This window comes from Rhinopithecus roxellana, chromosome 11 (genome assembly GCF_007565055.1).
Source record: "Rhinopithecus roxellana isolate Shanxi Qingling chromosome 11, ASM756505v1, whole genome shotgun sequence".
In the NCBI taxonomy this organism is placed as follows: Eukaryota; Metazoa; Chordata; class Mammalia; order Primates; family Cercopithecidae; genus Rhinopithecus; species Rhinopithecus roxellana.
Genome location: NC_044559.1, coordinates 5,218,099 through 5,242,113, shown reverse-complemented (window position 1 = coordinate 5,242,113; position 24,015 = coordinate 5,218,099). Strand labels below are relative to the sequence as shown.

Here is a 24,015-nt window from a genome sequence, read left to right as displayed (position 1 = left end):
TCTCACTCTGAGGCCCACCTCAAACTGCAGGGAGCACAGCAGAGAAGGGACAAAGGCCAGGCTGGCCTCCATCCCCACTCACTCCCCAGTGAGCCGTTGAGCTCCGCCCAGCCCATGGGTACCAGCTGCTCTCTGACTGGCTTCACGTCTCCCGAGGGAGGCAGATGGAGGGAGGCCGGCCTTCGCCTTTAAGAGCACTCTCCTGCCACCCCTGCCTTTCCCCAGAGGCGAGCTTCATCAGGCAGGAGCCAGAGGCCAGAGAAAGAGCGTGCAGCTCCAGGTACAGCCTCCCCCAGCTCCCTGGCCCTGGGGGTGGGCGCCTTCCTTCTCCCACACTGGTTATGCCCTGCTGCTGGGTTCTCTCCATCCTGGCAGGATGGACAGACACCCCTACGAAAGGGAATAAGGCTGGAGTTAGGGATGGATGACATGGGGCTTTGCAGAGAGGGACAGGGAATGGTACAGGGGAGGGATGCTGGCCATGGACTGCTGGCCTCCTGGGCTGGGCTGCATGATATAGGATGAAGGAGGTGATTAAGCGGGGGAAAGGACAGTCTTCCTGGCTTCTTCCGCTTGATAGTTTTGTGACTTTGGGCAAGTAACAAAACAACCCCGTAATATGGGTGATCCTACCTTACACCTTGCATGTGCCAGGCCCCAGGAGTGAGGCTGGAAGCTGAGAAATGACTCATACCTAGGCCTCTACTGACTCCTCAGGGTCCAAGCCAGAGCTCTCCAAGAGGGCCAGCAAGCAGCCAACCCAGTTGCCTCCCCTGAGCCTCAGTTTCTCCAACCAAGGAGCCAGGGTGGGCCTTGATCTATCTCCAGACCACATAGGGGCCTGAGGTGTTTCTTGGGGAAGGTGTTGGACCAAAGACCACACTGGCAGAAGTCCCAAGGTACTGAGGCCCCCTCCCAGAACACCCTGTCTCTGGGGTACAGGCTGAACATGCCACACGTGCTTCCCCCTCCCTGCCCCTCCTGGCCCTGTGTCTAGCAGCTGAGCAAATGGCGTCTCCTCCCTTCTCCCTGCCCCCTGCCATTCCTGCGCAAAGGGCACGGGGCCTGGCGTGTGGCATTGGCAGCTGGAGCTTTCCATGCTGCCGTCAAGTTTTCCAGAGTACAAATAAGACAGGAGAGCCAGGAATAACTGGCTGGGCCCCCAGAGGGTCTGGAGGGGATGGGCCTACCTCAGACCTGCTTTCAGACCCTGTGCCAAGGGGTGCAGGCAGAGGGCCAGCTGCCCAGGACCAGGGCTTTGGGAGGCTTCTGTGGCCATTGGGAGCCCATTATCTGGCATGCATCCTGTAAGAATCAGCCCGGGCTCCAGTGTGGCCTGGGTCCACTCCTTGTGTGACCTTGGAGAAGTCATTTAACCTCCCTAAGCTTTGTCTCCTGCGGGTCCAGGTGGCAGCTTCTCAGGATCCCAGGGAGTGAAGGGCCCATGCTGAGGCTGGCTAAGCCCAGAGCTGCTACTATTACGATCATTTTTATGGCTGGACAACCCTGGGCCAGTCACAGACCAGCTGCAGGCTCAGTTCAGGCCAAGCCACGTCCAGGACCCCACACTGGATAAAGCACAACCCCAGAATCCTGGGCAGGGACCACATGGCAGCAAAGCCTCTGCCCAAGGGATCTCAACCCCTGGCCTTCTGAGCAAGAGGATGGGTACCACTGAGCAGGAAAAGCGAGTGTCTCCGCTCTCCAAAGGACACAGGAGAAAGGAGACCAGAGCATTCTCACCAACCTGGCCAGTCCCCCTTCCTCCCCCCTTGGGGGCGCTGGGTGCCGGACACCCCTCCCCAGGGGCTATATTAGCCGTGTGAGTCATGGTGGACCGGCTGGGAGGCTGCGGGCGGGCGGGACAGTGTAGGGTTACAGTCCATTTATGGGCGCAGCCGAGGGCAGATATCAGTGTCGATGGCATTCGCTCCCAGCTATTCTTAGGAGCCTCTCAAGAGCTCCACGCAGCCCAGCTGGGCAGCAAGGGACAGAGCAGGCAAGGCCGGGGGGCAGGGGCAGGGGCAGGGGCAGAGGTGTGGACTGGGCAGGCGGAGTGCCTGAGTGCCCTCTCACTCAACCCTCTCTACCTTTGTCTGCAGAGGCGGCCGCTGACAGCACCAGCATGTCTTACAGTGTGACCCTGACTGGGCCTGGGCCCTGGGGCTTCCGTCTGCAGGGGGGCAAGGACTTCAACATGCCCCTCACTATTTCCCGGGTGAGTGCACCCTGCCACAGCCTGGCACCCGACGGGGCGGGCACGCTCGGAGGAGGGCGTGTGTGTGTGTGTGTCTGTCTGTCCTTTCTGAGCCTCTCAGAAAGCAAAGCATGCCCCATCCCCTGGGACTGGCCTGGTCCTCTGGTCTCAGCCACAGCTTTTTGCTCACAGGAGCCCGCCGGCCTGTTATGCATGTGAGACGTCATGAGCAGGTGGTAGGTGTTTTTAGCAGAGAAGAAAATGCTGAGTTTTCAGGCAGACAGGCAGGCAGGTAGCTGGACAGAGTACAGCGCCTTCCTGATCCCTTCACTGTTAGAGTGGGCTTAGGGTGCCCCCAAGCCTTTAGCATTTCCCTAGATATGGGCAGCTGCTTTGGGAAGGGAGCATTCCCAGCATGGAGAGGGCAGGTGATGGGCAGTTGGATAGATGGACAGACAGGCTGTTGACCTTGACTGTCCTGCTGTCAGAGTGTGGGGCTGGGCTGGACTGAGTACTGGGCACCCGCTCCATCCCAAACTTGAGACATCAGCACCCTGGCTCATGGGGTGGGCGCTCCTCCCCATTCACCGTGGCTGCTTTGTCTGTCTCACGACTTGTTCCCCACAAGCTCTGGGGCCTGGTGAGATGGCCCCCTGTCCTGCAGTGTCTGTGATGGGGAGCAGCATGGCCTGATGCAGATGATACAGAACATCAGGTTGTCTGAGTAACTCTACTGCCTGGCTGGAGACAGCAACACCAGAGAGGCAGAAAGCTAGCCATGCTCCCAAGGAAGCACTCCAGGAACAGGGACTGATGGGGGAACAGCATCTAGACCGTAGTAGGCACTCCGTCAGTATACGTCAGACAAAGAGACTCCCCAGCAAGGCACTGGTAGACCCAGGGCTGAAGACCATAAGGCTCAGGATGAACTGTGAGGCATACAGGGTTAGGACAACCCTGCCTGGTGGCTGAGCCCCTGGCCATGCTGTTCTGGTCACAAGGCAGGAGGGGGAGGCTCCCAGGCTGTCACCGGAGGGTAGTGGGTGGGCAGGGGTATCTGGGATACTGCCCAGTAGGGGAACAAGGGGCCAGTTTCTTCTCTGGGGCCTTTGGGACTTGCCTTGGGCCTGGGGGCTGGAGGAAGGGGTTGGAGGGGAAGCACTGAAGTGGGCAAGGCCTGAAGGTGCTTGGCAGAGGGGCCAGGGAGCCTGGGCAGAGGGTCAGGAGCCAACGCCACCAGTAGTCTCTGTTTTTGGTTCCATGGGTCTTGGGGGAACCCCAGAAGTAGAAGGCCCACCCAGGGATGCCGTGAGAGCCTTATAATAGCCATAGAGGCCACATGCCTCCAGGGTGGGTGCTGGCCTGGCTCTGGCGCAGGGAACAGGCCCTGCCCTCCATCCTTCAGTTGGAGATGTGGCTTGTTCTAACCTGGAGACTCCACCCCTTCAGATCTACTGCCCTGGAGACCACAGGGTCCTGGAAACTCACAGCTTTGCACACTTTGCATGAGGTGGCGACCTGTGGGCATGTGAGCCCCAGTGGATTTCCCACTGCCCTGCACAGCTCCCCACCCCCATGCTTGCAGGACTCCTTCCTGTACAAGGTGAAGCCTCTGTGTGCTCTCTCATGGGCCCTGTGGCCTCCCCTGCCTGGGACTGAGCCCACATCTCCCCGAGCTCCACCATCTCCAGGCCTCCTGCTGGTGCTCCCTGCCCTATCCCTATGGGTGCAAATTGGCACTGGGCTCACTGGCACTCAGGATAGCCAATGACTTCACCCAGGGTCTATGTGCCACCTGGCCCCAGCCAGCCAGGGGCTTAAATGGCAGCCCAGAGGCCTTAAGCTAGATAGCAGGAGGAATGTCCTTACTCCGGGGAGGGGGTATACAGGGATGTGCTGGATCCAATGACTGGGGGGACTTTTAAAAATAGAACCCAAAGCTCAGGCAGGGCACTGGGGGATGGGCATGATGGCCTCTCGGCTTCCTTTAGGGGCATGCCCCAAATCACCTGAGCTGTGGAGCAGGCTGGACTGGGAACTAGAGCCCTTCCCAGGGCTTGGAACCTCTTGAGAAATTTTGGTGGTGGGCTGCTGATAGCCTGGGCTTGTGTCCTGGTTCCGGGCCGCTGGCAGGGCAGGCCTTGTGGACACAGCCCTGCCATGCCACCAGGGCTGTAGGATTTACTGCTGGGGCTCACAGGGTCCTTCTGCACCAGGGACATCCCCCTACGGGGCAGGCATGGCCAGAGCTCTCTGGAGGAACTCCACTCCCACCCCAGCCAGGACCTGAGCCTGTGCCATAGGGCACTACAGGCAAGAGTGTGTGACCCTGTGGGGTAGGCAGGCAGGCGAGGCTGGGATCGTTACCTCACTTCAGAGCCTGGCAAACTGAGGCTCGAGTTTGCTCACAGGACAGGGATGGCCATGGGTGGATCTCCTGTGTCCTCTCACCCCAACTCCCATGCTGGCCTGCTCACCCCTCTGACTGGGACTACTAGAAAGGCACTGGGGAGACCTGTCCCCTCTCAGTTGCAGGTGTGTGCTGCAGCTCCTCCTGGAGGGACACAGACCACCTGCAGGCTGGGTGGTGGCTCCCAGGGGTCCATGGCAGCAACCTTGGGGCAGCAGCAGCCCCTCAAGGCCTCCCTTCAGAGGGTCTCCTCTTGCGGACTCACAGAGAAGGGGATTCAAGAGGGACACTGGGAGCGGAGGGTGGCGGGGAAATGCCTTTATTTATCCTGGACAGGTGTGGCTGGGCCTGCAACATGAGCTGCCCTTTCACCCCACCCCAGCCAGTTCTCCAGGAAGTGGGGAGGGGGCAGAAGCCCAGAGAGGGAGCAGCTCCAAAGGCCCAGCCCGGACTCTGCCCTGGCAGCTGGCCAGAGGCTGGGACCATGGTCTGGGGTCTCGCCTCTTCACGCCTCTCATGCCCCCACCTTGGGGAAGAGGAGTATGCTTTGTTAGGCTCTGCTGCTCTCAGCTGTGTCGCCTCAGAAGTCTGTTTACCTGCTCAGCCTCAGTTTTTCTCACCCTTAAAATGGGGATAGCAGGCCGAGCGTGGTGGCTCGTGTCTGTAATCCTAGCACTTTGGGAGGCCAAGGGGGCAGACCACTTGAGGTCAAGAGTTGGAGACCAGCCTGGCCAACATGGTGAAACCCTGTCTCTACTAAAAATATAAAAATTAGCCAGGTGTGGTGGCGCATGCCTGTAATCCCAGCTACTCAGGAGGCTGAGGCAGGAGAATAGCTTGAACCCAGGAGGCAGAGGTTGCAGTGAGCTGAGATCGTGTCACTGCACTCCAGTCTGGGGAGTCAGGAAAACTCCCAATCCGGGGAGGCACAGCCAGTTGGAGCCACCCAGGCAGGCAGGGAGAGGCTTTTTGAACATTGAGGAGACTCCCGTTTATTTATCGGCCAGGGTGGAGTTGGGGAGTGGGACCATGGGAAGACAGAAGGTTCCAGTGAGAGGGTGAGCATGAGCAGAACCACAGGGGAGGCCAGTCTCACAGAGTGAGACTCCATCTCAAAAATACATCAATAAATAAATAATGCCTTCCACACCTGTGGGAGCTCTTTCTAACAGGCACTTATGAAAACTTTCCACCTGTTGTCTACCGGGACAAGTTGTGAGACTGGTGGAGTTGGGGGGCTGAGCCTGGGCCCAGGAGGGGCCTGCCTCTCTACTGGAAGCCCTCTGTCCCTAGGGTCTCAGCCACCCCGCCTGCAGGCTCACCTGGAGCACCAGCCCAGAGGCCTCTCCTCCTCTGTGGGTTTCGGTTCCAGTTATTTATCAGACTCTCCCAGCTGTGGTGGGAACATGCTGAGGACAGAGGGTCTCTGGGGAGAGGAAGGGGGACAGGCTGAGACTATTCTGGGGTAGCTGTGCCAGCAATGCCTGGAATTTCGGGGCCGCTGGAGCACGCAGTGCTGTTTCTTGGGCAGCTCTTAGCAGTGCTGACAGGCCATGCTGTTTATAGCTGCACTGAAGGTCAGGCAAGCCTCCAAGGGCTTCTGTGGGGCTGGCAGGGTCCTCCCCGGCAACATCCATCTATCAGCAGGGGAAGATAAGCAGCCGGAGGCTCGGAGGCTCACAGCTGGGGAATGTATTCTTAGAGGTCCCCCAGGCCAGGTCCTCCCTGATGCTCAGAACTGCATCTAACTCTGTGAGGGATCCAAAAGGAGAGGACATGAGGCTGGCTGGGTTCTGGGGAATGAGTGGGACCCTTGGAGGCCTCCAGGCCAGGACACCGTGCAAGAGCAGCTGCATGAGCAGCCCCAGGGCTCCGGGGCTACAGGCATTGTGGGGTAGCCAGTGTCAGGACTTCAGGGCTGTCTGAGAAAGACTGGGCCAGGCCCTGCTGGGGGATAGCTCCCCAATTCCCTGAGTCTCCTTCCCTTTCTACATCATCCCCTCTCATCCAGAGGCTGCCCCTGACTGCAAAGACCCTCCCCCACGCCGAGCCCTCCTGCCCTCAAACACAGCTTTGGCACCCCTTTGGGACCAGGCTCCACCTCTGCCCAGGAACCATCCTTGGAGGCAAGAATGGGCCTTGCTGGGGGCCCCTGAAAGCCAGTGCCCCTGAGGGGCACACCCAAGCCACAAATGGAACTGTGGACCTGGACAGGAGGAAGAGAGGCAGGAAAGACTCAAGAGACACTTGAGGAAAGCCAGGGGAGGTGTGGTCAGTTAGAGGGGGGCAGTGACCCCTGGCTTTGGACACAGAAGGTCATTGATATGCGTGGAATAGTGGGGCCAAAGGCAGATGGCTGTGTGTGAGCAGGTAGGAGGCAGTGGCATTGGGGGCAGGATGTGTGGGTCACTTCCTGGAGGAGTCTGGAGGTGTAGAAAGGGGACATGACAGGAGCCAGTTGGAGTCACCCAGGCAGGCAGGGAGAGGCTTTTTGAGCATTGAGGAGACTCTCGCTTATTTATCAGCCAGGGTGGAGTTGGGGAGTGGGACCATGGGGAGACAGAAGGTTGCAGTGAGAGGGTGAGCATGAGCAAAACCCCAGGGAGGCCAGATGGGAAGGCAGCAGAGCAGGGCAAGACAGTAATTTAATCATACAATGAAAATGCACTTTGCCCCACCCACCCCAACCCAAGCAGGCAGCCTGGGAGTGTGGGAAGGGGGAGCTGCTGAACCCTTCCTACTTATCTGCCGCCTGCCCCAGCCTCCACCCACCACATCTACACTGGCAGATCTAGAAGGGGAGGAAGACAGGGGCCTGCCTGGTTTGAACACTGGGAGTGAATGATGGCCAGAAATGTCTGCAGAGCCCAGCTGCTCTCTCTGCTGCCAGAGAACTGGGGAAATAGGAGCCGATGGCATGGGTGCCTCTGAAGCCTCACTGACGCCTTCTTTCCCCTGGACCCTGTACAGAACTTTCCTCCCCTCCCCCTGACACCCAGTCCCTTCTAGGGCCAGCAGGCTGGCTCAGAACTGGTCAGCCAGGGCTGGCCCCTCAAGCCCCACCCTCTGCCAGCTGTGGATCTTGTTTCCTGTAGAGCCCGGGGATGCAGCCAGCCAGCCTCACACCTTCTGGGGGTAGCAGATGGGGTCAGCACTGTGCCTCCCTGGATTGGGAGTTTTCCTGAAACTCTCTTAGCTCTGCACCCTCCTTACATAACGACATATGTTTAACGACATAATCCTCACAAGAATCCCGAGAAAGGCATTGTCTCTCTCTTGACACTGGAGGGCTTGGAGGCTGGCACCGAAGCTGGGGCCCGGCCCATACTGGCACCTGTGCTCCTCCTTTGCTGCCTCCCTGCCCCCAGCCCCCAGCACTCACAGGTGGCTCTGGCACCAGCTCTCCCTGGGCTACACTTGGGGGTGCCCTAAGACGTTGGCCCAGCAAGGCGGAAGGGCTCCTAGGGACAGGGGGCTGATCTTGGCCTCCAAATACCTGCAGCCTTTCCTGGGGGCTTTGGAGACAGGAGATTGGTGCTCCACCCTGAGGCCATTCTAGGCTGTGCCCAGGGTTGGATTTCCAGGGTTTAGAGGGGCCCACTGGCTGAAGAAGACTGAAATGTGAAGTGGGAATGAAATGCTCATTCAAAGGAGGCATTTAAATGCTCAAAGGCGGATAGAAAGATTAAAAAGAAAAAAACCGCAGCTCCAAGGATTTGGGTGCTTTGGGCCCTTTCTGAAACACAGAAAGGAAAGAGGAGGATGGAGTCAGACAATAGTGATGTGGAAGCATCGTGAATGGAGTGCACTCTCCATAAGCCCTGGGCTCTGGGCAAGGGTCTGAGGGTGCCCCCCTCCAACCCACCCAGGCAGGCTGCTCCTGTGGTGGGGTGAAGGCATCCGATGGCTCTTGGTCATCCATAGGGTGCCTGCCTCCATCCTGCCTGGAGCACTTCCCTAGAGGAGGATATCAGCACCCCCAGCCCCCACCCTGAGGGATGTTGGACCCTGCTCGGGGCAGCCAAAGGCCAGGCCAGCTGAGCCCTGACAAGCAGACACAGCTGCATGGGAGAGGCGCCAGGCAGGGGATCCAGCTCAGCCACTCCCCTCTGGTCAGAGGCTTGGCTACTGACCAGACCCCAGGAGGCTGAGCTCTCCCTTGCTAGCAAGCATCCCCCGAGCCCATGCCTGAGGATGAGGGAGAGCCAGGCAGGTCCAGGTGAGGGGAAGTGAGGAGACCTGGTGGGGAAGGCTGGTGCCAGTTGGCCCACGCCTGTGGGAGAAAGATGTCTCTGAGGCACCTCCAGAGGGAGGACAGTCAGATGGCCCTGCAGAGGGCCCTGCTGATCTGGCCCCCGCCTCTCTTGGACGTCATTCTGGTGCCCTTGCTCATGCTATCATCATGATCTTCTGGACACAACTCCCATCTCTCCTGTCAGTGTCTCCTCTGTGACCAAGGTCGTGGCCCTCCTGCGTGGGGTCTGCAGTGACCCAGCCCTGCAGGGGTACAACCCCTTCTCTGTACGTGAGCATTTGGGGGTGCCCTGCCGTGAGAGAGCCTTGCTGTGGGAGTGTCCTGCTGTGGGGGAGTCCCATGGGCAGTTCACTAGGACAGAACAGGCATTGCAAAATTTGCCCTGGACAGAAGTATGCTGTGCCTGCAGCTTTCTTTGAAATGCCTGGTGAATGAGATGGACTGGTGGATGTGGAGGGATGGAGTGTGATAAAGCAAAGAGAGTGAAATGTTATGGTACAGCCATGGTAGTGGGTGTTCAGGTGTGCACTTTAGAATGTTTTCTACTTTTTCTGCCTAGAAATCTGTAAAAATGTCTATAATAAAATGTTGGGGATCACATAGAGGAGTAGGGAAAGTCGATTTTCTGCAGGACAGGCCTGGCTGGGCAGCTCAACTTGCCCCCAGGAGTCCCCTCTCAGTCTAGAAAACTGTTTTGCTTTCCCGTGCTGATGTTGGTTTTTACCCTTTGTTCACCTCTACACTCAAGGCAGCAACACACTCCTGTCATTAACAGAAGCTATGGCAATGAGTTTGGGGGTAAGGGCTAAGTGTATTTTAAGAAATCTCAAGTAGCTCTAAGATGCCCCTGTGGAGCCTGGAGGGCAGGCTGGACTTTGCAAAGCAGATGCTGTGGCTTCCTGGCGGTCCAGGCGTCTGTTTCTGTATTGTCCTTTCCAGGCTCTGCAGATTCCAGGGCTGGGAAAGGGGCGTGTGGACACAAGGTGACCAGTATTTTAAGAGGGCACCACAGGCTGGGTATGGTGGCTCATGTCTGTAATGCTAGCACTTTGGGAGACTGAGGCGGGAGAATCACTTGAGGTCAGGAGTTGAAGACCAGCCTGGCAAACATGGTAAAACTCCCTTTCTACTAAAAATACAAAAATTAGCTGGGCGTGGTGGCGTGTGCTTGTGGTCCCAGCTACTCAGGAGACTGAGGCAGGAGAATTGCTTGAACCCGGGAGGCAGAAGTTGCAGTGAGCCGAGATCACGCCATTGCACTCCAGCCTAGGCAACAGAGAGAGATCCTGTCTCAAAAAAAAAAAAAGAAAAGAAAAAAAAAAGAAAAAAAAAGGGCACCATAGCCCCTAGGGCTGAAATGGCAGGTTCACAGCCATTGGAGAGGGCTGTCCTGGTCTTGCTGTTATCACCCATGTGGTGTAGGGCAGTGTTTCTGTGACCCATAATGTGGTCATGCAGAAACATCTCAGTTCCTGGGCTGCATCTGCAGAGCCCATCTGGGAATGGGCTGGACACTGGTGACTAGTGACTGCAGAGCATCCTGGTTTGGAAGGGGCTTCCCTGTGAGGGGACTGGCAGGAGCTTCCATCCATGTCTGTAAGCCCAGGGCCTGGCGAGAGGCCCACCCAGGCTTGGCACCTGGGGCAAGGGACTGTCCCCAGAGCCTCTCTGGGCTCCTTCTAGGATGGTTCTCAGGCCTTGGCCTGAATCTAGCTTCTGCCAACACTAGGAGCTGGCTTGGTCCTTGGGTTATAGCCAGGAAAGTGACTGGGATGTACCCAGAGAGGCCCAGAGGACTGGCTGGTGGGCATGTTTGGGAGGCAAAGCCAAGGAACACCTCCAGCCACAGCTTGGGGGGATGGGGTCCAGAGCCTCCTCTTTCCTGTGATGTCACTGAAGGCCAGGCCCGCGTGGCACTCCTCATGATGTGGGGGTTGGGGACTTCCAACATGGTGTGGTGGGAGTCAGGTCATAAAGTCATTCTATGTGATACTAGCAGGGGCCAGCGCATTCCATATGATGTCACAGGGGGACAGCCAGAGTCTCTGGCATTCCATGAGGTATCTGTAGGGGTGGGGCTGCTAAGATCTCTAGGGGCCAGCCATCAAGCCATTTTAGGTGACATCATTAGACCCTCTGGAATTTTGCATCTCATGTGACATCACTGTGTGTAGGGCTGCCACAGCATTCAGTGTGCTATTACTGGATGCCAGGCGTGCAGAATTTGGCATCGTGCATGATGTCACCAAGAGTGCAGCCTGAGCCATCATGACATCCCAAGTAATGTCCCAGGAGGTGTGGCCTTCCTGAGATCCCATGGGGAATTCCCAAGGTGGAGTTGCAGTGGCATTCTGTGTGGTTACACTGAAGATGGGGCCTCCAGAATGTAACATTCTGTGATGTTACTGGGGTTCTGTGATGTTACTGGGGCTCAGGGTTTGGGAACTGGCCCCCAAACCTGCACCCCGCCTTCTGGAGGTATGACACCAACTACAGAACCCTAAGCCCTGCCCCATTTCCCAGCCAATTTTGCTCACCCAGGCAGGGTTGTCGGCTACCTCACCGTCTCCACATCTGCCAGGTAGCACAAAGCACCATGCACTAAGATGCTTTTGAGTAGATGCATTTATCCTGCCTTTCAGCCTGGCAGTGTCTCTGGGATGCTGCTGTATCTTAGCTCCTGCACCTCTCTTTTCTCCTGGATTCTGAAAAGTGCTCCATAGCTTTGCAGGGTGCAGGGGTTATAAGAGGCTAACCAAGGTTACAAATAGCCTGCATTTTTTTTTTTTTTTTAAGACAGAGTCTCGTTCTGTCACCCAGGCTGGAGTACAGTGGCATGATCTTAGCTCACTGCAACCTCTACCTCCTGGGTTCAATCAAGGGCTCAAGTGATTCTCCTGCCTCAGCCTCCTGAGTAGCTGGGACTATGGGCACACGCCAGCAGGTCCAGCTAATTCTTTTGTATTTTTGGTACAGACAGGGTTTCACCATGTTAGCCAGGCTGATCTTGAACTCCTGACCTCAGGTGATCTGCCTGCCACAGCCTCCCAACGTGCCAGGATTACAGGCATGAGCCACCACACCTGGCTGCCTGCAAATTTTTTTTTTCTTTTTTTTTTTTTGAGACAGAGTCTTGCTTAGTCGCGCAGGCTGGAGTGCGGTGGCGCGATCTCGTCTCACTGCAAGCTCCACCTCCTGGGTTCAAGCGATTCTCCTGCCCCAGCCTCCCAAGTAGCTGGGACTACAGGTGCCTACCACCACGCCTGGCTAATTTTTGTATTTTTAATAGGACGGGGTTTCACCATATTGGCCAGGCTGGTCTCGAACTCCTGACCTTGTGATCCGCCCACTTTGGCCTCCCAAAGTGCTGGGATTACAGGCGTGAGCCACCATGCCTGGCGGCCGCCTGCAAACTTTTAAGAGACAGGGTCTCCCTCTGTCACCCACGCTGGAGTTCAGTGGTGAGCGATCATAGCTCATTGTAACCTCAAACTCCTAGGCTGGAGTGACCCTCTCACCTGCCTCCTGAGTAGCTAGAACTACAGCCATGCACCACCACACCCTGCCAAATATTTTTATTTTTGTAGAAACAAGGTCTGGGCTCTGTTACCTGGGCTGGCCTCAAACTCCTGGCCTCAAGCAATTCTCCTACCTCAGCCTCCCAAAATGTTGGGATTACAGGCATGAGCCACCATATCAGGCAGCCTCCAAACCTTAATGGCTCCACACGACAAAAGTTTCTCATTCATGCAATGTCCAACACAGTGTTCCCTAACCATCTCTCTTCCTCACCATGCCCTGCATTCAGTCAGTCAACAAGCAGAGAGTGTGCAGGATCACAAGGATGGTTGCTAGGGACAGACCTGGAAGGGCATACATTGCTTTCACCCTCATTCCATGGGCCAGAGCTAGTCCCAAGGCCTCAGTCAGACACAAAGCTCTAAGCAATGTGGTAGTCATGTGCCGGAAAGAGGAACTAGGCTTGGTGAGCAGCTGGTACTGGCCGCAGCGAATGAAAAACAAAATGATGGCTTCTGCTGAATACTCCCAGGTGACTCTTCCCCCAAAGACTGGCCCTTCCTCAGGACCACCTTCCTTATGCTTACCCCTCACCTCTGCTATCCAATCAGATCACACCAGGCAGCAAGGCAGCCCAGTCCGAGCTCAGCCAGGGTGACCTTGTGGTGGCCATTGACGGCGTCAACACAGACACCATGACCCACCTGGAAGCCCAGAACAAGATCAAGTCTGCCAGCTACAACTTGAGCCTCACCCTGCAGAAGTAGGTGGGAGCTCTCCAGAGCAGGGGGCGGAGGCTTGGGTGTGGGCATGGGGCAGGGCCAAAAGAGGGATAGTCCCATAGCAATTGAGTGGGCCTAGCCCTGGGCTACAGAACTGTGCAGGAAGATAAGGACAGCCCTGGGCCAGAGGAACAACCGGGCCCAAGTCGCTGTCAAGCACCTAGAGGCAGACATTACTGCCTCACTTTACAGATAAGGCTGAGAGGGTGGTCCTGGTGCTGCCCATATGTGGGCCATTGGTCCTGGAAGGCAGGTCTTCCCTGCTTCCACTTTGCCCAGGCAGCCCCCAGTGACATAGCAGGGGCCCATGGATGCTGGCCAAAGTGCCCAGGGGCCATGACTTCTCCATCCTTGTCCGGCCCAGGGCCTTCTTGGGGAGATCCAGCCCGTGGGGTGGACAGTGGATCTGGAGCCCTCTGACTCAGCTGCCTGTCTGTCTCTTTCTCCTCACCAGCCCTGCCCAGGCAGGAGCTTCTGGCCCCAGGGGCAACTTCCTCACTTGGTCTCATTTCTGGTTTCTACAGATCGAAGCGTCCCATTCCCATCTCCACGACAGCACCCCCAGTCCAGTCCCCTCTGCCAGTGATCCCCCACCAGAAGGTAGGTGCTGACTGCGGCGGCGGGGTCCACTCAGCCCTGGTTCCTGGAGTTCTGGCCCTGGCCAGCCTGCCTGGTCTTTGGCTGGCCCAACTGGGAAGAGGCTGTGGGATCAGCCCTGCCCCATCCCTGTCGCTGCTGCAGCTGACCCTGGGGAAGTGAGGCAGCCCCTCGGGAGAGACTTTCAAGCCCCTCTTGAACACTGGATGTGGGAATGAATGCCTGCCTGGGTGCAAGTCACCTCTGCTATGCCTCCTGGCTGCGCCGATAGAAGCTAGCTTGGGCAGCAGTGCTCCCAGGAGAGGGGTCACCTTCCTGGCCAGGCAGGGGACGAGTGTCCAGGCTCTGATCCTCATTTGCCAAGGGGGCCAGGACTGGGTGACTGTGGCTGAGGCCCAGCTTGAGGAGGACCTCCAGGTGTGGAGGGGCGTGCTGGCTACAGGCTTTCCCCTACCCAGATCTCTCCCTCTGGTTTCCACTTACCCACCTGCCCCTCCCAAGTGCATGCCCCTGTAGCCCTTAGGATGTGCTGGTGATGGCCTTTGAGGCAGGCACAGGGGAGAAGGGAGGCCAAGCCCTGGCTCCAGACCTCACCACTGCCTGGGCCCTTCCCAAGGCCCCACTAAGCAGCTCAACCCCCGAGGGCTCCCTGCTCAACTTCTCCCTCTATGTGAGCTGATAGTGACCCCAAATGTCCAGTGGGGCAGATTGGGCAGGGGAGTAGGGAGAGGGGAGAAAAAGAGGCTGACAGGGGTGCAGTAGGTCACAGACTGGGAAAGTGGGTGGAGAGCTGCTTGGGAGATGCTTACAGAGGTGGACTGAGGGGCCCAAATGTCAGCTACCCACTTCCTCGGCTTCCCTCCTCACCTCCCCACCACCTGCCCCACAGCCAGCCCAGGGACCCCATCTCACTGGCAGTGTGGGGTCAGTGGAGCAGGAGTCTGGGCTGTGCCCACTGGATAGCCACTCTCAGGGGCAGGGGGAACAGACACAGAATGGGCCATCCCCTGACCCCTATACCCACTTCCTCGGGCCCTGAGGGTAGGAAGCTTGGCTTGGCTTCCGCGCAGGGCTTGGCACTCTGCCTAGTTGGATGCCAGCCTCAGGCCAGGCCAGGAGCCATGTGCCTGCCTGCTCCTCCACCAGCATCCTCCCCTCCAGGTGCTGCACCCAGATGCTCTGGGCTTCAGGCTGCAGGGCTCGCACTAACGTATCTGTTTCAGGTCCACGCAGGAGCGCTGGGATGCGTGTAGCCTCTAACTGCTCTCTTCTCTCTCCCCTGCATGGCCTGCCGTGTGCCAGGACCCCACTCTGGATACGAACGGCAGCCTGGTGGCACTCAGCCCCAGCCCTGAGGCGAGGGCCAGCCCAGGCACCCCGGAGCTCAGGCCTACCTTTAGCCCTGCCTTCTCCCTGCCCTCTGCCTTCTCCTCACTCGCCGAGGCCTCTGACCCTGGCCCTCCGCGGGTCAGACTGAGGGCCAAGACCAGCCCGGACGGGGCCCGGGACCTACTCGGCCCGAAAGCCCTGCCGGGCTCAAGCCAGCCGAGGCAATATAACAACCCCATTGGCCTGTACTCGGCAGAGACCCTGAGGGAGATGGCTCAGATGTACCAGATGAGCCTCCGAGGGAAGGCCTCGGGTGTCGGACTCCCAGGAGGGTAGGTAACGGGCGTGTAGCTCTCCACGGGTGGCCTGGGCCACCTGGGTCCTCGGTGCTCGGCAGAGACCTGGTCAGGTGGTCAGAGCGAGGCACTGGCCCCAATCCAGCCAGCCCCGAGCCCATGAGGCCAGCAATGATCCTGTGGCGTTTGCCATGAGCCAGGCATGCCAGCAATTTATACGACCAACCACGCTGGGGTGACATGTCGGATTTTGCAGAGGAGGAAACTGAGGCTCAGAGAAGGTTAAGTCACAGTCCGTTTGTCCAGCTACTATGTGGCCGAGCGAGTCCTGAATGCAGGAGACTCTGACTTCCAAAACTTTTTCACTAGGCCGCCCCCCAGAACAGCACAGCGCAGCCTGCTTCCTTCAAGAGCTATGCGCCGATCCCCACCCCTCTGGGGGGAAGGAGGCAGGAGCAGCGGGGAGCTGAGAGGTGGAAAAGCGAGTTCTCTGGGACTAGGAATAGTCTGGGAAGCTGCCTGGAGGAGGGAGCCCCTGAATTGTGTATGGAGAGACTCTTTGGCAGTGGCATGCAGGGAGCGGGTTTGCAGAAGTGACCTTGGCCAGGGTGGGGTGGCGAGGAAGCAGCATCCCAGGGAGAAAGGGGCTGTGCGGGAGAACAGCAGCCTCACCCCCAAGGTCTAGCTGGTGGGACTCTGGGAGCACAGCAGTTAAATGCACATGGGACTGGGACACTGTGGAAGGGACCAAGGGATCAGAGTCCCCATACTGGGCCTGTGTTAGCTCCAAGCCCTTCACGCTTGTTCTCTCACCCTAACTTCTTCTCCCACCCTGTGCAATTAGTGTAGCCCTCTCCAGGCAGGGCAGGCTGAGTCAAGGCAGTAGAGCCTAGTGGTTCAGTGTTCCTCCTCCGAATTGTGGAGGAATCACACTGTCCATGTCTCAGGGTTATTGGGAGGATAAAGGACCTAACACTTGTAAAGCTCTGAGCTTTGTCTGTCACCCACTCACTGCATGACACCTGGTATCATCACTGCCTGGAGCCACCCAGAAGAGTCACAGTGGGAATCCAGTCAGTCTGGCCCAAGCCCATGCCCTTGCCTTTGCCCTTGCAGCAGAAGGTACCTGTGCCCCATCAGATCACTGCTCCCTGTGGCCCTCAGCTTCCCTAGCTCCCCAGCTGTTTCTGGAATCCTCAGTGAAGCTGACCTCTGGCACCACATGGCTTGCTTCCCTTAGCCAAGGTGACAGAGTCATATATGCCCCCAAGGTTCCCCAGCAAAGGACTTTTGCCAGAAAACTCAGGGAATAGTAGAACAGATATGGCCTCCTTGTCCCACCTTTGTTGGGCTGGTAGGTCTTCCTGGTCCTTTCCAGGGGCTGGCCTCAGGCAGGGAGGTCAGCCTCTGGTGGCCTGGGACTCCCAGGAGACCCACCTGCAATGATGATACTGTCTCCCCATAGTGACCCTGCACTCTGGCTATGGACCAGCTAACAGTCCACATGCCTTATCTCTCAGCAACTCTCTCTAACACAACTCTCTCTCTAACTCCAGAGGTGGGCATGATTTTCGCCATCTTATAGCTGGAAAATAGATGCTCAGAGAGAGCAAGTAATTTGCTCAAGGTCACACAGCTAGTAAGTGGCAGACAGAACTGGCACCCAGGTCTGCCTGACTCCACTTTGCATTGAGACAGGGACTTGTCTACCTGCTCAGGGAAGTGAGGGGCCAGGCCCACCTCTGCTTCCCATAGTGCCTAAGGTACTCTGCTGTTGGTGCAGGGGCTGCCCAGACCCTGATGAATGTGTAAATTATTACTTGGTGCTCAGAGCAGCAGAGTCTGACGTTTCCTCCAAGGGATGGTGGGCTAGGGGAGGGTGTGCAGTGGGTGCTTCATCCAAAGTAAAAGCTGATGCTGCTGTACTGGGCAATGCCAGCAGGAAGGGCTGGAGCCTCTGACCTGCGCTGGCCTCTGACCTAGGGCAACCTCTGCTGAGCTGAGGCCACCACCTATGCTGAGTCAGCAACAGGGTCAGCAAAGGCTAATCCCTGTGCTTGTCCATGGCACACTGCTCCCATGCTAAGCACCTTAGACTCAGGACCTGCTCAGTCTGCACAACCCACCGGTGTGGTAGGCACTACCATCTCAAGAATTAGAATTAGGAAACAGGCTGGGACAGATGGGTAATTTGCCCGGAGACACAGTGCTAGGAAGAGGCAGGGTCACGACTTGAACTCTGTCCTCTCTGGCTCCAAAAGGAAGCCCCTTCCACTGCTCTCTCCTCTGGGCGGCTTGGAGTGCAATTCCTTGGCAGCTCGTATCCTCTTGGAAAGAGGAGAGAGAAACAGATGTGGTGCAAGGGCAGACAGGCATGGGCATCCCAGCAGCCCCCTTCTTCTCCTCCCTTCTGGGGCTGGCACTGAAGGGCAGTGTCCCTCAGGCCACTCAGTGCAAGGGCCCCTGGGTAGGTCTTGCATCTTTGGCTCATCTGCCCCAAGACCCAGGCACTGGCTCCTCTCAGATGTGTCTGCTGCAGCCATCCCAGCCCCAGGTCCTGGGTGGGAGAAACTGAGCAGGAGGCAGAAATCAATGCCAAAGAAGGAGCAGGCTGCCAAGGCAGGGCAGAGGCAGCCCCCACTTGCCAGGCAAACACTGCCCTCTGCAGGGGGTCCTGGCCTGGTCAGGGCAAGAAATGACCCTGCAGCTGTCAGCACTGGCCAAAAATGGAGAAGGAATGGGGCTCCTTGCTGGCCCTTTCCTAATATAGCTCCACTTGCAGCTATTTTAAGCCTGGGAGGACAGAGGGAATTTTATCAGTTCTGAGGCAGTGGCAGGCCCAGGGCAGAGCAGGGGCCACTGTGCCACTCCCTGGGACGGGGGACTACTGACTTGAGCCTGGCTCCCCAGGGTTTGGCTGCAAATGACCAGGGTCAGGCCGGCTGGGGCCCAGGCTCCCCCAGCTAGAGCCCACACTGGGCAGATTCAAGAAGATGGCAGAGTTTGGGGACAGAGCCCCCCACCTTCCACACTGTCTCCCTCACAGGCCCCAGACACGGACACTGGCCACAGGGTCTGCCACTGCAGGGAATCTGCATTTAAAGAAACACGGGACAGACACTGCTTTCCCTACAGAGACCATGCTCTGGGAGGCTCACTCTCAGGTCAGAGTGAGAGGAAGTGCCTCTCACTGTGCTGTCCGAGCTGGGCTGCCTCGGCTGGGCGCTTTTCTTCAGAAAGCCTTGAGCTCGGCCAGGCGTGGTGGCTCACGCCTGTCATCCCAGCACTTTGGGAGGCCGAGGCAGGTGGATCACGAGGTCAGGAGATCGAGACCATCTTGGCTAACACAGTGAAATCTCGTCTCTACTAAAAATACAAAAAAAAAAAAAAATTAGCCGGGCATGGTGGTGGGCACCTGTAGTCCCAGCTACTCGGGAGGCTGAGGCAGGAGAATGGTGTGAACCTGGGAGGCAGAGCTTGTAGTGAGCTGAGATCGAGCCATTGCACTCCAGCCTGGGCGACAGAGCAAGACTCCATCTCACAAAAAAAGCCTTAAGCTCACACTTCTCCCTGTGCCTCCTTGCTCCTCCATCCTGCCTCATTGCTGGCCCAAGGGGCCTTTAGGAATGGCCCCTGGGGATTGCGCACCCCACTCCCCTATACCCCAAGAGGAGCAGCCAGAGCTGCCTGTGTCTCTTCTGGGAGGGAGAGGAGGTCCAGGTTTGGGGGCATAGGTAACCCCGCACACACCCTGCCCCCTCACCACTGCAATGCCTGCTCAGGACAGAATTCCAGAGCTGCCCCCACAAAACAGACTCTTAGTCCAGAGATGCTGACAGGCAGGGAGGCCCCTGGGCCTCAGCCTTTTCCATAGCAGCCACAGCTGGTCCTGTCTCCACCTGCAGCTTCCTCTCTGGGATCTATAGCCAGGTTTGTATGTGGGGGATTCATGTATGTGGTATGAGTGTCCCTGAAGATGGACAAGAAAACACTTCTTCTGGCAAAGCAGAGGGCACTGGGGAATGCCCAAGAGGGAAATACTGCTGTGTCAGTCTCTGAACCAAACCGAGGGTCCCAGTCACTGCGACTCCCAGCTCTGAGCTCTCCCTCCTCGCTCCTTGCTCTCCTCACCCAGTGTGGTTTGGGCTGGTTCTGCCTCCACAATGACCAGGCTGATGATGGCCCCGGCGCTCAAACTCCCCCTGGTGGAGCCTTCCTCTGACCACCCTGTCTTCTTTGCCCTTTTCCTCCCCAGGTGGTAGCCAACTCTCCAGCCAAGTTAGTATCAAAGGACAGCATGTGTGTGCGCTTGCGTGCCAGCCCCAGCATGTGTCTGCGTGTATCTGATGTGGATAGGGTGTGCTTGCTGGCATGTGTACATGTGTGTGCATATGTATGAGTGGGGTGCACTTGTGCCCCTGGGTGAGCCTGCATGTGTGTGAAGCTGGAGTAGAAGCATTTGGGGGTGGGAGTGGGGGCTCCATTCGATGGTTCTAATTTCATTCCCAATTTCCTGCTGCAGCAGCTGCTTAAGATGCGCCTGGGGTTGGTGACGGTGGTTGGGGGAAGGGGGCACAGGCTGTGCTGCTGCTGGGCCTGTGTGAGCCTGAAGACCTTTCTGTCCTGGCGACCCCTCAGAAGGGCTGCACTGGATCTTGTCTGCCCGGGGAGCACAATTATCCATTGGAGGGAAGAGCCTCCTGTGGGTAGAGGATGGCCAGCCACTCAGCAAACTGGACTTGAGGGGGCCTGGGCAGCCGGAGCCCTGCTCTGAGGAAGAAGCACATTCCCTGAAGCGTCTGGAAGAGCAGAGCCCTGGGCCACCAAGAGGGTGGCCTGCAGGAAGAGCCCCTTCATGGAGAAACCTTGCTCAGAATCCCTGTGGGTGCCAGTGGAGCCGCTTTTCACCTTTGGGGCGTTCTGGACTCAGCTTGGGCTGCTGCTCCCATCCCCTACCCCCAGCCCCATGCCCCGCTTCCCCTGCTGTGTGTGGTGGGAGATCTCTCTGTGCCTGGCAGCCCCTGCAGACCCTGGGAGTGAGCTCAGGCTCAGCCAGGCCCTGCAGGGGATCTGGGAATGCCAAGATGGTCAAGGAAACCCTTCTATGGCCAGGAGTGGTGGCTCATGCCTGTTATCCCAACACTGTGAGAGGCCAAGGCAGAAGGATCCACTTGAGGCCAGGAGTTCAAGACCAACCTGGGCAACATCGTGAGACTCTGTCTTTACAAAAAAAAAAAACAAAAATAGTGGCATATGCTTGCGGTCCTAGCTACCTCAGGAGGCTGAGGTGAGAGGATCACTTGAGCCCGAGAGGTTGAGACTGCAGTGAGTGGAGATCACACCACTGCACTCCACCCTGAACAACAAAGCAAGACCCTGTATCAAAAAAAAAAAAAAAAGAAAGAAAGAAAGAAAGAAAAAAGAAAACCTTCTGCACTGGGCTTTGGGGGAGGGTACCAAGGATTTTCCTGAATAGACCCAGGCCACCCACCACTGGGAGACTTATGCAGCCTACAGGGGTTCAGGGCCTCGGCTCTGGGAGATCTCTCTCGACACCCACTGCACCCAGCCCTTGCCTTGGCCACCCATGTAACCACCACCTGTTGCCCTTTTCTCCTCCCCATCCCTGCCTGTACTCCCCCACTCCTCCCCCAGCGCCGACTACCAGGAACGCTTCAACCCCAGTGCCCTGAAGGACTCGGCCCTGTCCACCCACAAGCCCATCGAGGTGAAGGGGCTGGGCGGCAAGGCCACCATCATCCATGCACAGTACAACACGCCCATCAGCATGTACTCCCAGGATGCCATCATGGACGCCATCGCTGGGCAGGCCCAGGCCCAGGGCAGTGACTTCAGTGGGTAAGCGCCTCCCTCCTCCTCCACCACTCAGCGCCTCCAGAGCCCGAGGGGTCTGGGCCATTGGGCGCCATCAGGACCAGCTTTCTTCCTTCACATTGGACCTCTTGGGGGCATGGCCCTTGGAGGGGAGCCAGCCTTCAGCAGGGTCTTCTGGAACGTGGGTATCCTCCCTTCAGACCCTCTCCATGGTCAGCTTTAGGAGAAGGGTGGAGAAATGCAGAAAATGGTGGCTTCTCAAAGTGCTTTTCACAGCCTCTGCATTTTCCCAGGCTTCTTGAGGAGGCTGGCTTAAGAAGAGACTTCTACAGTCCTCTTAACAAGGGGACCATCCTGGAGGCCCCCAGGCCTCTCACAGCGAAGCTGTCCTTTAAGGAGGGGGACGTTGCCAGGTTCTTCCGGCGCTGAGAATTGATTCAAACACACTGGCTGGGTTTCTGGTTTTGGAAGGGGTCTGCGAGCAGCTATTTACAGTACTGCTGGCAATCAGTCCCACGAATGGGAGCAATCCCCTCCTCTTTGCCCGAGGAAGCCCGGCCTCAGGCCAGTGGCATTTAAGACATCCTTGGTTCCTGGAGTTCGCCCATTAGCTATGGTTGGGGAATTCAAGGGCTGGTAAAGAAAGAGTTGGCTGAAAATCATTTGTGAATGAAAAATGTTAGCAATGCAAACATTCATGCAGGCAGACCTCTCTCTGTGTGTCTCCGTGTCTCCCTCTCTGTGTCTCTGTCTCCCTTTCTGTGTCTCTGTGTCTCCCTTTCTCTGCGTGTCTCTGTATCTCCATCTGTATGTCTCTTTCTGTCTTCCTCCTTGTTGCTCTCTTTTTCTCTCTCTCCCTTTCCCTCTCTTTCTCTCTGTCTCTCTCGTGTGTTTGTGTGTGTGTGTCCGTCTATCTGTTGTTTCTTTCTTACACACATACACACAGTTCCTCACTGTTTTCTACTTGAGAATACCACTGTGTTGGCTGATTCTCAATCTGGGCAACATCTTATCCCTGGGTCAGGATAAGAATTCCAGGATCCCCCAGCAATTCAAGGCAAAAAGTCTTGAAATGACAGCGATGTTTTTTTCCAAAGCAAGGAAAACAGATATAATAAGAGGGATGGAGGGATTAAAAAGTCCCAGAGAACCCAGTTTCACTTGGCCATTCCAGACCCCAGCCCTTGTGGCCGTGATATGCATGCAGGTTATAAAGGGCAGGCTCCCCAGCCCCAAGGGTGGAACAGTGTAGGCTCCCTAGGCTCTGCTGGAACTGAGGAACCTGGGACCCTCTTGGAGATGCAGTACTTCCTCTAGGCCACCAGGGGGCAGAGGTCACCTGTCCTAGAGCTTCAAGTCAAACTCCCAAGGCTCAGAGCTGCTGCTCTTGGCGTAATTCTGGGCAAGGTTGATTGAATTCCATCATTCAAAGCAGAAAATATGACCATGCAAGTTTAAAAACACAAGCATTAGCTCATGGGTACCCAGAAAAACAAGGCTGCCTAAGCCCAAGAGCTAACAGGGATTTCCTGTTAACATTTCTTTGTCGTGTGTGTCTTTGGTGTGCTCTTAAAAGTAGTAGCAATCGCCAAAGGGAAGTTCAATGGAAAATAATGGAAGAACTGCTCTTCACTAACTTTCCGTTTTCTGCACGTTGGGAAAACTGCTATCATTTGATCTCACCACCAGGGCATCCATCAGTTTTGGAACTGATGCACTGTTGATTAATCGAGGCTTCCGAAGGACCTTTCCCATCTCCCTCCTGTCCCCTCCCATCCCCTCCCTGTTCTTCCCCTGGTATGCCTGGAGAGGGTCCTCTTCTCCTCTTCCTTTTAATGCAGCCACGCTGAGCTGACCATGCCGTGGTGCCAGTGAGTAACCCTCTTGGCCATAACGTGCTCCCGTTTCTGCTGTTAATTTCCATGGTTCCTTCCTCACTGACCGTGTTTTTTCTCTTTTTCTTCCTCCTTCACCCACCCCATTCCAATAACTCATTTCTGACCCTAACCCGGCTCTCTTGTGTGCGCTGCCCCTCTGCTATCCCATGACGGACGCGCACTCACGGCTGGGTTTTCCTCTGCTTGGCAGGGCGTCACCGCTGGCGTAAGTAGACTCCGCAGTGTCTGTCCCGTCATCCGTCTGTCTGGTTGTGGGATGGTGTGTGGGTTTGGTGGGATGTGTCTGAGGACCAGTGGTCAGCCCACGTGCCCTGTCCACACTCCTCCTCACACCCACCTGTCAGCCAAACAACATCCCTTGCAGCCTTTCCTGGCAAGTACTTGTCTCTTGGGGTTTATCCAAATAATGTCACTGTGGTCACAGAAATCACAGAGTAATGACACTCATGCTGCAGGCCCAGGCTGGGGTACATACCTGTGTTCTCCTTGCCATGCTTTGGGGTGGCTCCGCACGCCTTTCCTATCTGCACTGGGACAGTGTAGACCTGGACGTTAGAATCCACACTGGGCCATTATTCAGGGCTAGAAGGTGACAAGGTAACTTCTTGGAGGCCACTCCCCAGAATCTGCGTGGGAAGTGTATCTGCAGGAGCCAGTGCCTGCCATGACCACCCATGGGAGGGGAAAGATGAATCAGATTGGGGGCTGCACACAGTGAAGTAAATGCAGCGGTGACCTGATGCTGCGGTGACTGTGGAGTGTTTTCTGTGGCAAGAAGAAGAAGCTGAAAGTGGGGTCCAGAGAGTGGACTCAGGCCAAGGGCCCAGGACTGCAGGACCTGTTCCATCTTCTCTGCATATATTCTCCCTGAGCCTTGGTGTCATGAAAGGCACAGCA

The 24,015-nt window shown here is 57.0% G+C and overlaps 1 protein-coding gene across 5 annotated transcripts in view; it reads left to right on the top strand.

Moving 5' to 3' along the window:
- The first annotated feature begins 1,875 nt into the window (after nucleotides 1-1,875).
- Nucleotides 1,876-24,015, top strand: part of LDB3 (LIM domain binding 3) — a 70,300-nt gene continuing 48,160 nt past the window's right edge. For 3 of the 5 annotated variants that reach the window (XM_010380485.2, XM_030940606.1, XM_010380487.2), the window contains exons 1-6: nucleotides 1,876-1,999; nucleotides 2,103-2,218; nucleotides 12,993-13,144; nucleotides 13,688-13,763; nucleotides 19,641-19,663; nucleotides 21,041-21,244. In XM_010380485.2, coding sequence (XP_010378787.1) covers nucleotides 2,126-2,218; nucleotides 12,993-13,144; nucleotides 13,688-13,763; nucleotides 19,641-19,663; nucleotides 21,041-21,244 — 548 coding nt within the window. In that variant the 5' untranslated portion in view covers nucleotides 1,876-1,999; nucleotides 2,103-2,125. Of the gene's footprint in view, nucleotides 2,000-2,102; nucleotides 2,219-12,992; nucleotides 13,145-13,687; nucleotides 13,764-15,062; nucleotides 15,422-19,640; nucleotides 19,664-21,040; nucleotides 21,245-24,015 lie in introns of all 5 variants that reach the window. The other 2 variants (XM_010380484.2, XM_010380486.2) reach the window with 1 other exon arrangement.